The sequence below is a fragment of the Hyaena hyaena genome, unplaced genomic scaffold (assembly GCF_003009895.1).
Source record: "Hyaena hyaena isolate Hyena2069 unplaced genomic scaffold, ASM300989v1 scaffold_341, whole genome shotgun sequence".
NCBI lineage: Eukaryota > Metazoa > Chordata > Mammalia > Carnivora > Hyaenidae > Hyaena > Hyaena hyaena.
In genome coordinates this window covers 1,718,587-1,733,431 of record NW_024080973.1, presented here as the reverse complement: position 1 = coordinate 1,733,431, position 14,845 = coordinate 1,718,587, and the positions used below count along the sequence as shown (strand labels likewise).

Genomic DNA, 14,845 nt, shown 5'->3' with positions numbered 1-14,845 from the left:
AAAGGAAGTGAATTTCCCAAGTTTCTCTCAAAGGCATGTCAAGAAACATATATAATCTCTGTAACGTATTCTAAGAGTATAAACTGGACACATGAGCAAGGGATGTGAGGACCAGAGCATCTCTGGAACATTGTTTATAGTAACAAAATAAGAGGAACAATCTAAACGTCCCCCAAAAGAGCAAGCATTACGAGATTCTGGAACTTGCATCCGATGGAATGTTATGTAATCATTTAAAGAAAACCCAAGTAAACACATATTCACTGGAAGAGAAAGAGGATCACAGTCTGTCGTATTGTTAATATGACAACAGAGCGTACACAACATTATGTACAATATGATCTAATTTTTAGGAAATGTGCATGTGTCATGGAGTTGTATCATACACGTACGGCACCTCTGTACATTCAGGCCCCTGGCCTCGCCAGTCTACTCACAAGGCGCCAAGACTGCAGTGGCGTGGAAGATGCTGCCCGTGGTCTCAGTGAGCATCTCTGCATTATGAGTATTAGTCTAACACTTAAAACCACACAACCTTTGCGTAGCGTGGCTCTGTAACCTAGCTGATGACCCAGTTTAGTGCGGTGAGTACGCTGAATGAGGGGGCTGCAAGGGGGTGCTGGTAACCTGCCTGCTGCTTCTCTGCCTCAACTGTTAAACTCTGGCACTCAGCAAGTCACATTCCGGCTTTGCCACGGCTCCCTTTGAGTTCTGCCAGGAGGGGGCGCTACGGGGGGGGGGACTGGATGGCTGGAGGAGGGAGAAGGGGCTGGCTTCTTTCCTTCTGTTTCCTCACACTTTGGTAGAGGCTGTTGGTTCCGGCTTTCAGTTTCTTTGGGCACTTCTAGAACCATCTTCATCTCACCTCCTTGGAGGTACCCGCACCAGCTGGACAGTCCCGCTTCCTAGGGGGTCAGAGCCTAGACTCCCAGACCCTGTGGGGTCTTTTCTCTGAGATCCCCAAATACCACCTCCAGCTAGGTCCTGCCCGCTCCCTGGTGACCTGAGTCCCAGCTTTGAAGCCACTCTTCAGAGCTTCTAGCTTCTGATACCTCCAGACTCTTCCCACTAGACCCACAATTCTTTAATTTGGTCTTGGGACCAGTGGCATCAGCATCTCCTGGGAAACACTAATGAGAAATGCAATTATTGAGTGCCGCCCCGGAACTAGTGAATTTGAAACGCTGATCACTAGTTCAGAGTTCAAACAAGCCCTCCAGGGGACTGCGTGAGGCTCCAGGTTTAGGGCCACTGCTCTAGGCCCCAGGGCTGTTGCCTGCACTTCAAGTTTCTGTAGCACTTCACCTTTCCTCGTTGGTTCTCTGGGTCTTCCCAAGCCAGTTTACTCCATTCCCTATGTTAAATATCTTTGTTGTTAAGATGTCTGGGGTGGCTTCTCTGATATCTGACCAGGATAAGAAATAATTGAGCTGGTCACGATGTAAAATAAAAATCAAATTGGGTCGGGGTACCTGGGTGGCTCAGTTGGTTAAGCATCTGATTCTTGGTCTCGACCCCGGTCATGATCTCACAGTTCATGAGTTCGAGCCCCGTGTCCAGCTCTGTGCTGACAGCGGGGAGCCTGATTGGGATTCTCTCTCTCTCTCCCTCGCTCTCTCCCAAAATAAATAAATAAACTGAAAAAAAAATGAATTTAGTCAAAATCACCAGTGAACACCCCCCCCAGCCCCGAGCACAGGTATTCCATGTTTCAGGAAGTCCACCATAGTTAGTACTAGAACTGATGGCGGATTCCTAGGTAGAGCTCAGATGAGGCAGTCAGCTTGGCTGTAGAGACCATGCTGTTTGAAAAACAGGTAGGATTTTAAAACCCTAGTCATTCGGCAGGGTGAGGTGCCTATGCGGGCCAAGCTGAAAGCTCTACCAGTTCAGAAGATGTCCTATAGAAATGCGGGCATTCCTTCCTCTTTGTTTGATTCTTCTTCCCATCTCTGAAATGGACAAGTTGGAACAGAGCACGGGCTTCCTAAAAAAATGTTTAATTGTGGTAAATATGCAGAAAATTTACCATGTTAATCATTTTTTAGTGCACGACTCAGCGGTGTGATGCCCAGTTACACCGCTGGACAACCAGTCTGTACCCATGTGTGTTGCAATCCTGTACCCACTGAACTGTCATTTCCGTTCCTCCCTCTTCCTGCAGCCCAGGCAACCACCGTTCTATGCTCTGTGTCGAGGAATCTGACGACTCCAGGCACCTCACATGGAATTATACACTTTTTGTTCTTCTGTGACTGGTTGTTATGCAGCATGTCTGGGGCACTAAGTATGAGCTGACACTGTCCTAAATGCTTTACACAAATTAACTCACTGAACACTCAAAAGATGCCATGTGTGAGCTACTAGTTGTTAGTGTCATTGGCGTTATGGACTTGAATGTGTGTGTCCCTGAAAAACTCTTATGTTGAAATCCCAATGCCCAGTTAGGAGGTAGGACCTTTGGGAGGTGATTAGGTCGGGAAGATGGGGCCTTAATGAATGGGATTAGTGCCCTTCTAAGAAAAGACATGAGAGAGTTTGTTTCCTCTCTCTTGGTCTCCACTGTGTGGAGACATATCAAAAGGTGTCTGGGGGGCCTGGGTGGCTCAGTCGGTTGAGCGTCAGACTTCAGCCCAAGTCATGATCTCACAGTTCACGAGTTCGAGCCCCACACAGGGCTCTGTGCTGACAGCTCAGAGCCTGAAGCCTGTTTCAGATTCCGTGTTTCTGTCTCTCTCTCTGCCTCTCCCCCACTCATGGTCTGTATCTCTCTCTCAAAAATAAAAGCTTTAAAAATTTTTATTAAAAAAACAAAACAAAACAAAACAAAGGTGTCTGCAAACCAGGAAGAAGGCTCTCATCAGGAACCAAATCAGCCAGCACCTTGGTCTTGGACTTCCCCCTCCCTGAACTATGAGAAACCAATGTCTGGTGTTTTTGCTCCCCCAGTCTATGGTAGTCTATTACACAGCCCAAACTAAGACAGTGAGCTTCTCCTGAATAATAAGTAATTGTTAGAGAAACCATGTAAAATTGAGAAAAGAACACTTTTTAAGAATGAAAGGAGTTCTAGTTCCCAAAGATGAATGCCTTCTGTGTGTACTGTAGGCATCTTTTTCCCACCAAGTTCAAAATTTCGATTCCCCATCAGTGTTCTTCATTTTGATTCCTGATTTTGGCTTAACATTAGTATTTCCCATATTTTCCAAGTGTTCTAAGATTTCAACGGCTCCATAATTTTAACAGATGCACAAAATACATATGCTCAACTACTCCTCCACAGAGTCCCTGCCTGAGTTATGAAACTCTCCAATCAACCGTGGCTGTCCTTCTCTAGAGAAATTATTCAGATACGTTCCATGGACTGTACCAGATTCAAAATATTTACTTTGCCCAGTTAGCTCAGATGCTTCCATTTTTTTCCCAAAGGGCCTGACTATTCTCAAACCTAAACTAGTGTCAAAGTCAGGGAGTTGTGATGTTAAGTGAGAAGAGACTGAGTAAAGGGACCATCATTTCCCAGTAAGTAGACTGGGGTGAGAACGTGACTTCTCCAAGACCACACAACAGTTGACCAAGATGGTGACACAGCGGGTCCCCTAAGGTGCTCTTTCATTGATGCCATTGGGTCTCCATACCCAGCGCTCCTCTCTAATGTAAATATTTCCTAATTTTTCCTTTTCTATCCTGAAATGTAATATACAGATGATATAACTTACTTACACAGAATTATTTTTAAAGTGAACTCAAAAAACTTTAATGGAACGAGGAGATAAAAGTCAAAGTTATAATAAGAGATGGCTTCATTATCATCCTTGTTTTCCGGGGAAGGAAAGTGAAGCCCAAAGAGGTTAATTATCTCGCCTGGGGCCACAGAGTGAGTACGTGGCAAAATCACAGAGAACCCAGGCAGTCTGGCCTCAGTGTAGCGCTTCCACCCTGCATGGCGCCTCCCTCAGGGGCACCACTGGGTCTTCTCAGGAACTGTTACGGGGTGGGCCCCATGGGCACCCTCCCTTTACTTTCACCTATTTTCTTGTGAAAATGTGTGGTTTTCATTTAAACAGCAACTTCTGTAGCTACAAACAGGTTTGGGGGAAAAAAAAAATCCCTGACTCAGATGGTAGAATCCCTTCTACTCTGACATTTTCTGAGTCTAGCCCTTTTTCTAGTTAAAACATCAACAGCATGCCCTGGGCAGAACAGTCCAGTAACCTGGTAACCATGTCTGTTGACAGAAAATACCTGTGCGCTGGGTTCACTGCTCTCCAAGGATTCCGACTCAAACGTTTGTTTCTGAAGCGTCTTGTGAAAGTCTCTTCGGGATCCAGTCTTTTTAAAGCTGCAAATCTCTGAACTTCCTTGGTTTCTTTTATTGTTGTTTTTACATCATTTGAAGAGAGAGAGAGAGATACACACACATTAGATTAAAAATAAAAGCGATGGCTTAAGTGTACACACGGCACTGAAGGATCTTGCAAAGAGAGACCGATTGTAATTCCTCACATCTAATTATGTACCAGGCCTAATACAAGGCTGGGCTGTGATGAGATGCAGCCTCGCCTCCTGCCTGGCTCGTTATTAAAGGCAGGAATGGTCTGGGAAAATGCCACTTTGGAGGTGCCGTCATTTCAGCCTCCGGGCATTTGGCTCCAAGCTGACGCTAAACTATGACCCCAGTGTTAAGAGGCTGGAATAAATCTAGCAATGTGCAGAGCAGCAAATAAAGATCATCTGAAGATAAAAATAAAGGGAAACATTTCATGTCCCCATCAGTGTTCTTAATAATGAATTAAAAAGGCAGGCCACGGTTAAGAAAAAATAGGGATAAATGACATACGTGCCAAAAATCTTCGCTCATATTCTCAATCTCCACTCCATGCACTCCATTAAAATTGTGTTTCAAAAATGCCTAGCTATGAAAAGGGTTTAAAAGATAATGGTTACCACTGTCACTGGAGAAAGAAATGAGACCACCCTGAAAAAGGCAACAGACAGAAGTTGTCAAATAATAACTACAGAAACCAGCGTGCTTATTTCCCTTCCTCTGACTCAAAGTCTTCTTGGAAAACAGGCTGTGAAGTCAACCGCACACCCACGCTGCCATTTTGTTTGACTTCTCCCACTTTTCGAAACCCCCCTGAGCAGGTTGGTAAAAGGATATGAAATGAGTTAGGATTTATTGGGCGGATCAAATGGCAGACAGATTAAGCAGGAAATGTGGGAGAGTTGCTAGCAACGATCCAGATCCACAGCCTATAACTCGTAGGGAGGGATGAAGTGTTGGGTTATGCACAGAGCTGGTAGTCAATAAATTTTAGTTGATTAAGTTAATTAAAGGAAAAATGAGGTGTCCCAAGGTTGTCTGCATGGAGAATCAGCTCTGTCTGTACATTTTATTGTGCTCTATGGGGCGCCTGGGTGGCTTAGTCGGTTGAGCGTCCGACTTTCGCTTAGGTCATGATCTCGCAGTTCGTGGGTTCGAGCCCTGCGTCGGGCTCTGTGCTGACTGCCAGCTCAGAGCCTGGAGCCTGTTTCAGTCTGTGACTCCCTCTCTCTCTGACCCTCCCCTGCTCATGCTGTCTCTCTCTCTCCTAGAAATAAATAAAACATTTAAAAAATTAAAAAATAAAGATTTTATTGTGCTCTAAAGATAAACCATTTGTTTTGAGTGAAAGGAGACAAGAAATAGCCTAGAAGAGGCGCAAGATGGGTTTGGCGACTAAGTCAAGTCAAAGTTTACTATAAATGGTCATCGTTACTGGCTCTCGGCCACGTGCACTGCTCCGATACAAACCTGTACTGACGGGCCTGGTTGAACGGCAGGCCAAATTGGGGAACTGAGAAAAGATAAGTAAATGAGTAAGGTATACTCAGAATAAGGAAATAAAATTAGGCATTTAGAAAAGATTTCAAGGGAAACATCCAGGATAACTTCTGGTTTGGAATTCCTAAGCACCAACACAATAAATGAAATCTAAAATATCACATTGTTCACAGGCATCAATTCCCAAAAAGTATTTTGGGGGACCCCTTCAAACAATTCCCCAGAAGTAATAACTACTTAAAATATTTAAGAAAATGATTTTGGTTCCAGTTGTTCTAAGTGTGCAGATGGTAGTGTTCAGAAGAGCAGATATACGTGTGAGCAAAATTTATTTTATATTATAGTATTTCTTTTCTATGAACAGAAAATCTTTGAGAGAAAGACAGCCTTACACAGGATTTCAACCTGTTAGCTTTTTTTTTTTTTTAATATTTTTATTTATTTCTAGGAGAGAGAGAGAGAGAGGGACAGCGTGAGCAGGGGAGGGTCAGAGAGAGAGGGAGACACAGACTCCAAAATAGGCTCCAGGCTCTGAGCTGGCAGTCAGCACAGAGCCCGGCGCGGGGCTCGAACCCACGAACCGCGAGATCATGACCTAAGTGAAAGTCGGATGCTTAACCGACTAAGCCACCCAGGTGCCCCTCAACCTGTTAGCTTCTTAAAAGTTATTCTCATCAATAGAAACTTAGGAACTGGCTGGGTAGCTTTGCTAGTGCAAAAAATTTTTTTTTTTTTTTTTTTTTTTTTTTTGGACTCTCTTTAAGGGTTCAAAGAAAAACCTACATGTAATATAATGTCCTGGGGGAAAAACACCCAACTCAAAATAGTGGTAAGTAAGGAGTTGCATCCTAAGATTCCTCTTGTAATTACAACACACCAAATCAGTGATTATTTTCCCCGCAGAGTCCAATTTTAAGGGGAAAAAAAATCCCAAAGGAATTAACTAAAGGCATCTGGGTGGCTCAGTCGGGTAAGCATCCAACTCTGGCTCAGGTCATGATCTCAACAGTTTATGGGTTCAAGTCCTGTGTCAAGCTCTGTGCTGACAGTTCAGAGCCTCAAGCCTGCTTTGGATTCTGTGTCTCCCTTTCTCTCTGCCACTGCCCCATTTGTGCTCTCTCTTTTTCAAAAATAAATAAACACTAAAAAATGTCATTCTAAAATCAAATGCAAACGGTGAATTAAAACACAAATTTCACGCTTTGGTATCTGCCCTTTGCCCTTCTTGGGACTTGTACACTCCAGGGAGGACTGATGCGAAAGGTTCAATGTCACATGTCTCCTCACAAGGCCACCTGTTCAGGCCACAGGAACAAAAATCAGGAGGCAGCCTAACTTAAGAGCTTGTGTGCCTTGGCAACCAGAACTATATCTGCCTTAGCTTTCTTGCCTCATAACTGCACCTATCTGAGTGTTTACTGCCAAGTAACAACACACACACACACACACACACACACGCAACTACAGCCATGCATCTGCTTCTCTTATCTTTAATCACTCCCCCCCAGTGCCTCCGTTTCTTCACAGGTGAGGCATAAACACGAGGTGAATTCTAAGACACTCGAACAGCTCTAAGATTTTATGATAAAAAGTTCACACACACACTATACCTGGAAACACTCAAATCAATTTTCTCCTAACGACGCTTAAATCTGGGAGAAGTCAGGTTTATCGGGCTACGTTTCTTTTGCAACGTTCGGCCAATGGAGGCTTGCTTTCTTGTTTGTCCTCCGTTTGGTTAGAATGTTTTCTGGAGGCCTTTATATGATCCCCAAAGACTGACAAACGTGCATCACAAAAATGAGTCACTGAAGAGTATTAAAAGTTCCTGTTGCAACATGTATACCGTAAGTCCATACATGCACCGGCCCGGAGGGCTTGGGGGCTGGAGGCATTAAGACTGACGTTTTCCCTGGTTGTGTGCTTGGAACCAGAACAAACTTTTCTCCCCTTCCTCATTCTAGACTTAGCTTCTACTTCCCCTTTTTGACGTTGCAGAAAGTCACACAGCTCCCTTGTGGCAGCGGGGCTAGGGCTGGCAAGCGTGTAAAGAGGACTCATTTCAGAAGTGCCAGCCATGGAAGGCAGAAGCCACCATCGGGTAGGTAGTGAGACTGCTGGCTGAGGGCCACCGGCCACCAGAAGGCCCCACCTCATTACCCGACGCAGACACCGGAGCCAAATAAAGCCATGCTCCTGTGGAGCCTATCTGCAGGCAAGAGCGAGATGGGGAAGTCGGCCAAGCGGTAGAAGAACTATCCTCTGAAAATGAGCACGACCTATTGCTTTCAAGAAACTGTATTTTTTTTTTCTCCAAATGCTATTATTGTATATTTGGGAACCATCCAAAGACCAAACCTATTTTAAAGACCAAACTCTTTTTATTTATTTATTTATTTATTTATTTATTTATTTTGCGAGAGGGAGCAAGAGCGAGCGTGAGCATGCACGGGGGAGGGGCAAGGAGAGAGGGAGAGAGAGAATCCCAAGCAGGCTCCGCACTGTCATCACAGACCCTGATGTGGCAACTGAACTCACGGACTGTGAGATCATGACCTGAGCCAAAATCAAGAGTCGGTGGCTTAACCGACTGAGCCACAAAGGCGCCCCCAGACCAGGCTCATCAGGGGCAGAGTGGAGTAGACAGCATTTGGCTGCAGAGTCCAGGACCCGGGTTCAGATGCTCCCTCCTTGTGTGCCAGCTAAGAGACCCTAGCGAGGCAAGTGACCTGTTGTGATGACTGAGAAACAATACGCAGGCCTCTGCTTCTTTTCCTTCTTCCCCTTCCCTTCCTCTCCTGCCCCGTCTATGCAGTCTGGCACTACAACCGTCAGAACAAGGCCGTGCTCCATGCCTCAGGGTGGGGGGCAGGTGAGGCAGCTCAGAATGGGAAGTCGAAGGCCAAACGGGGTGAGGAGAGCACGAGTATGAAAGAGCTGCCGGGCGTGGGGAATCAGAACCCATGTGGTGTGAGGAGGGCGCCCCACCTGGAACAGCCTGGCCTGTGAGAACAGAGTAGACGCACTGTGGCGAACCAGGGCATGCACCTTGGGGAGGGGCGGCCTGGCACTAAGTACCGGCGCAGGCGCAGAACGGCATCCACACAGGAGGAGCAAGCCTGGTGAGGGCGTCATGGCCAGAATATGAGGAGGAAGGTGACCGTGCGGGGCTGGCGGTGGGGCTGGCGACGGCTACATGTAGGGGGACTGATCACTTAAGTAAACATATTAAGAACAATGAGTCTGGTTTTCCACCATCTAAGAAGAGATAAAAATATGGAAAGGAAGAAAACGAGAATGAATACTGTGATGTGGCATTGGATCTGCACGTATCAACATGAACTCGTGGCTTGTGGTGCGTGCACATGCGTGCACATACACACATACACACACACACACACACACACACACACACACTCCCTACTTTGTTCACTGAGAAGACACTGGATAAGCAACACCTTAATAGCAATGAGCACACCCAACACCTACAGCTTGGCTTTGAAGGACCAGTTTCCACTCAAAAGGAATCAGAGCCGCTTGGAGAAATGACTGATTCTGGGGGTAAGGAAAGGAAAATATTCGATCAGTGTGGAATCTCTTGTGGCAGAAAGGAAGGACGTGATTGATGTAAAAAAGACACAATGGCCAGTCGAAGGAATTCAGACTTGGCAAAGTGAGGACAATCAGAGCATCAAAATAAACCACAGAACTGGATTCAAACCTACTGAACAAAATAGGAAACTATGATTCAATATTGATACAAATAAACTGAAAGTCTGATGAGGAACTAAGCATCTAACAATAATCGAATACAAATGAAGGGATTATTATGTATAAAAAATAATTGTCTGGGGATACCTGGGGGGCTCAGTTGGTTAAGCATCTGACTCTGGATTTCAGATCAGGTCATGATCTCAGTTTGTGGGTCTGAGCCCCACTTTGGACTCTGTGCTGATGGCCTGCTTGGGATTTTCTTTCTCTTTCTCTCTCTCCCCCTCTCTGTCTCTGCCCCTCCCCTGCTTGTGTTCTCTCTTTTGCTCTAAATAAATAAATAAACTTAAAAAAAATAACTGCCCTGTAATCTCAAGGTCATGAAAGTTAAGGAAACACTCGGGAACTGTTCCAGAGTAAATAATACGGAAGCCATGTGACATCGCAATGCAATGCATGCCTTTCAACTAGATGATTTTACTCTAAAGGGCTTCTTGGGACATCTGGTAAAGCTTATAGGGTCTATAAGGTCTAATAGGATTAGATGGTAATAATGTATAAATGTGAATTTCCTGAATGTGACGGCTATACGCTAATTATGATGGAGAACATCCTTGTTTGTATAAATTACACACTGGGGCGCCTGGATGGCTCAGGCAGTCGAGTGTCCAACTTCAGCTCAGGTCATGATCTCAGAGTTTGTGAGTTCGAGACCCACATCAGGTTCGGTGCTGCCAGTGCGGAGCCTCCTTTGGGTCCTCTGTCCTCCTCTCTCTCTGCCCCTTCCGTGCCCATGCTCGCTCTCTCACTCTCTCTCTCTCTCAAAAATGAACAAATAGTTTTAAAAAGAGAAATTACACACCAAAGTATTCAGCAGTAACGGAAAATCAGGTTGGCAACTTACTCTCAAATGTTTTGGGGGAGGGAAAAAAAAGATCTTTGTATTACACTTGAAAGCTTCTGTAAATTTGAGATTGTTTCAACATAAAAGAAAAAGAATATATGTTCGGTGTGTGGCACTGTATTATATGTAATGCAGACCGCTAATGGGTCCTACTTACCAAGATGTGCATCCATCCTGTGAGCACAGGAGCTGCCATGTCCAGAGACAACTGAGTGATTCACTCTACCCGCCAGCCCTCTATCTTCCCCCTGGGGCTCCATGGTTGTAACCAATGGTTGACTTGTCTACAATATCCCCACCCCTTGCCCCAAAGTGGGGCGGTGAGAAAACGCTGCAGTGTGATCGCTCCAGAGCACCCTGTACAGTGGCCGAGTGAACCTTCTTTCATTTTCCCATTCAACACATAGAGTATCTCCCGAGACTAAGGCACCAGAGAGGAGGCCAAGAGGAAGACACAAGAACCCTAGCTTTCCAGGAGGCCCTGTCCTCCGTGAGGTCATAGTCTAGTGAGAAAAGACCACACATTTAGCAGGGGAGATAAACATTCAGCCAAGTCACCGGAATGCAATGTAGAGTGTGACGAGAGCTTCTGAGAGATATACGAACAGCCTGCTTTGAAAATTCACAGAAGGGAGCAATTTCCTCCAGCAGTTTCCTTCCCAGCCAGGTCGGGGAAGGCTTCGCCACAGCCCGGGCCTGTGGGCTGAGGGGGTGGGGAGCCGTGGGCCTGGGAGCCTGTGCGTCATGGCTCAGGCGTGGCTCAGTGATCTCCACAGCCGGGTTGCTCTCTGTAACTGCAGCGGCCGATGGGCTTTGGTGGCTTTGAGAAAGCAAATAGCTAAACACCTTGACAGCCAGCACAACAAATGCATGTCATAATAAGCAATTATTGATCAGGGAGACATTTTTATGGTGTTTTGGGAGTAACTGAATTATAGGCAATGATGTGTTTGAATTTTAATTGTTTACCAGTTCACTGGGAGTAAAATATGGAGTAATAAAACAGATGATACCCCATTCCTTGATGTCCCAGCTCTCCTTGAGCACGACCTTCCTTCGGAATTACCTTAATCACCCAGGATGAAAGACAGAGTCTGAGGGCTTTTATGATGGTGCTCATAACACTCATGAAATGTTTCACTGTCGCTGCAGATAATACCCCAAGAATAAATAGCATGTAAGCAAGTTTAACTACTGAAGAGTTCGACTTTCCACTAAGACACCAAACACAGTCTTAAGTTAATCGCTCTTTTAGTTCTCTTAGAGAAAATGGCAGAGGAAGTAACGCTTAAACATTTACTGTGACTCAAAAGATGCCAGGAAACATCAATCCATGCAAAATTATCAAGAATTTGGAAATGAGATGAGATGAACACGCAACGACCATTCTATTCATTAGATCAAGGGTCTTTTCTAAAAGTCACGGAGAGAAAAGCACTGTTATTTTTGGAACAATGACACCGAATTTTATGCTATAGACATGAAAGATGGAACAGAATCCATTCAAGGCAGCTTCCAGTCTACGCAACATAAACACGTCAAGTAGGAAAATATATTTCTCCCAAAGGAAGATCATGCATTTTGTGTTTCTGTGTAGTTTAATTTTTCTTATGAAGTTAAAAAGAAATTCTAAAAACTTCCTCTATCCTTCATGGGCAGCACTCTTGTCTGATTTAAAAGCCTCAATTATAGAACTTGAGTGGCAATGCTCTATAGAATTATGAGCGGGGGAGGGAACACAGTGGCCATTATTCCACTCCCTGGCCCCCTAAGTGGGATTCAAAGCCATTATCACAGATAGCAGGACATAAAAAACTATCCTTAGATATTACAGAGAAATGTAATATCAGCAAGGAGATAATTGAGGAATAAAACAGCTAACTAAATCAGTGTTTGACTGCATGGTTATGGATGACAGACATGTCCATGGAAGGTGAAATGGCTTCATTAAGTATGGTATGGTGTTCCAGAGGAAAGGAGTTTACCACCCCGCCAACAGTGCACTTAAATACACGGGACAGAGTTTTTGGTTCATTCCTTTAACACACTAATATAATAAGCACTTTTTCTGAAGCCTTCAAGTCTTATTTCACTTGAGAGGAATATTTTGGATAGGCTAAACTGGAAAGAGATAATCCCTAAAGTAGTAGGCATTCTGGTTTTCCAAATTTTATCTTTATCTCAAGAATATATAAATTATGGTACTTACGATGGGAAATCTATCTTGGATCATTCAATGAAAATAAACTTTCAATAACACCGAGTTGTCCCCTGCTTTCTTCCTTTGCATATCATATCCTAATACATCTAATCGAAATTATTTGTCAATTGGGCAGGGACAATGGAGGCATGCTCTGTAATATTATTTAATAAATATCGTAAGTGGTAGCTAATCTATTGCCGTATGCCAAGAAATCTTAGTATTTTACAGGTGTTAATTTACCTGTTGTATACAATATACCTTATGAGGAAGGTGTTATTCTAATTCCTATTTTCCTGAGGAGGAAATTGAGGCACACCACACACACAAAATAGTCCGCCTTAGGCCATACAACTAGCCAGTGGCGGAGCTGGGGCTTGAATCCATTTATTCCTGCTCCAGAGAATTACCATTCTGTGAAATAATATAATAAACCATAGCAAATGATTAGAGCTTACATTTAATGAGCAATTAAGTGATGCCAGGAAGGATCACTGTAGATTTCTACCCGTTGATTTGTGGGAACAATTATAATTCATTCTCCTTGGATTATAGTTCGGTGAGTTTTGACAAAAGCAGACATTGGAGAACCACGACTACCATCAAGATTTAGAACAGTTCCAGCACCCCAGAAGTCTCCAATGACCTTCTGCAGCCAAGTCCTTTCTCCACCCCTAGACCCTGGCAACCAATGATCTGTGTTCTGCCCCCACTGCTCTGCCTTTTGCAGAACTGATCTTACAAAATGGAATCATGAAATTGTCTTTGTTGGTCGGGCTTCTTTCAATTCACATCATGTAACTGAGACTCCTCTATGTGGCTGTACGTATGAAGAATATGTTCCATTTTATTGCTGAGTAGTATTCCGTTGTATGCGTGTGCCAAAGTCTGGTTATCCATTATCCAACTGCATGTGATTTGCATTGTTTCTAATTTTTGGTAATCACAAATAAAAGTGCTATAAACATTGTCATATGGATTTTTTATGTGAACATACGTTTTCATTTCACTTGGGTAAATACTTAGGAGTTGGAATTCAGGGGGCATAGTAAATATTTAACTAGGATTTTGGGATAGATAAGGGAGGAAAAATCAGAGAAACAACATTCAGAAGGTACGCATAACAGCTTCCAGTTTACAATAACAAGAATAAACTTTCAGGAATGTATATTTTGTTCTGATCAATCATATCCAGCACTGGCAAAGATATGGGGGGGACAGGGCAGTTTCACACCCAGGTGGTAATGGAGGGAATCAGTGTAGCTTTCCTGGGGGAGAATTTGGCAGTTCTTATGAGAATGTATCATGTGCACTGGCTCCATTTCTACTCTCAGAAATACTCATACACATGCGGAAGGGCAGATGTTCAGATGTCTATGGTGGTATTATTATAAATAATATGTGAACATACATAACATGTGAAAAATTATATGTGAGTTAATTATACCTGAAAAATGGAGACACTTGCAGTGTCCCTCAATAGAGAAAGATTCAATGAGTTACGATACATGTCTTCACCCCTGGGATACCAGGCAGTGAGGGATATATACGTAAACATATATATATTTACACATATGCACCTACATATTTATGTAAAACATAAATATCCATATATATATATATATATTTGCGAGGGTATAAAAAGAAGCTCTGGAAGTCTATACAGCAACACCCGTGAAGTTAAGAGTGGGTTGGAGAGAAGGGCAGGGGGTGAGTAAGGAGTGAGGCAAGACTGCTTTTTACTTAATACACTTTACATTATTTGATTTCTTTCCAAACAAGCAGGCATTATTTGACACATAAAGTAAAAAATTCAAAGGAGAGCTAATTAACCACTAAGTAACAACGGGCAAGCAAACCCTACTGTGTTCTCTGCCAACTTCCCAGAACACTGCTGGAGAAGATGTGGGATAAGCGTACGCTCACCAGAATGATCAGATAGTACCTGAATCTGGCCAGAATCTCTGTGGATCAGATGGGCTGGCAGAAGGAGCTCCCATGCTTCGTCTCCCCAGAGCGGAGCTCAAAGGAAGGCACGTGGTGCTTTCCTTCCTGCCATTCCCTGAGCAGTCAATGTCTACACTCGCCAGAAATCTGAATGCTCCTTCTTCACCGCAGTGGCTTATGGATGGAGCCCCTCCCAGGTTCCACCTGGCTGCACTCATTTGCACCACCACCACCGCAACCCCCACCCCCCCTCCCC

General features: G+C 44.2%; 1 protein-coding gene across 2 annotated transcripts in view; it reads right to left on the bottom strand.

Moving 5' to 3' along the window:
• DOCK8 (dedicator of cytokinesis 8) overlaps positions 1 to 14,845 on the bottom strand; it is a 225,444-nt gene that overhangs the window by 137,310 nt on the left and 73,289 nt on the right. For both annotated transcript variants that reach the window (XM_039249540.1, XM_039249541.1), the window contains one exon: positions 4,246 to 4,369. In XM_039249540.1, the coding sequence (XP_039105471.1) occupies positions 4,246 to 4,369 (124 nt within the window). The remainder of the gene's footprint in view (positions 1 to 4,245; positions 4,370 to 14,845) is intronic.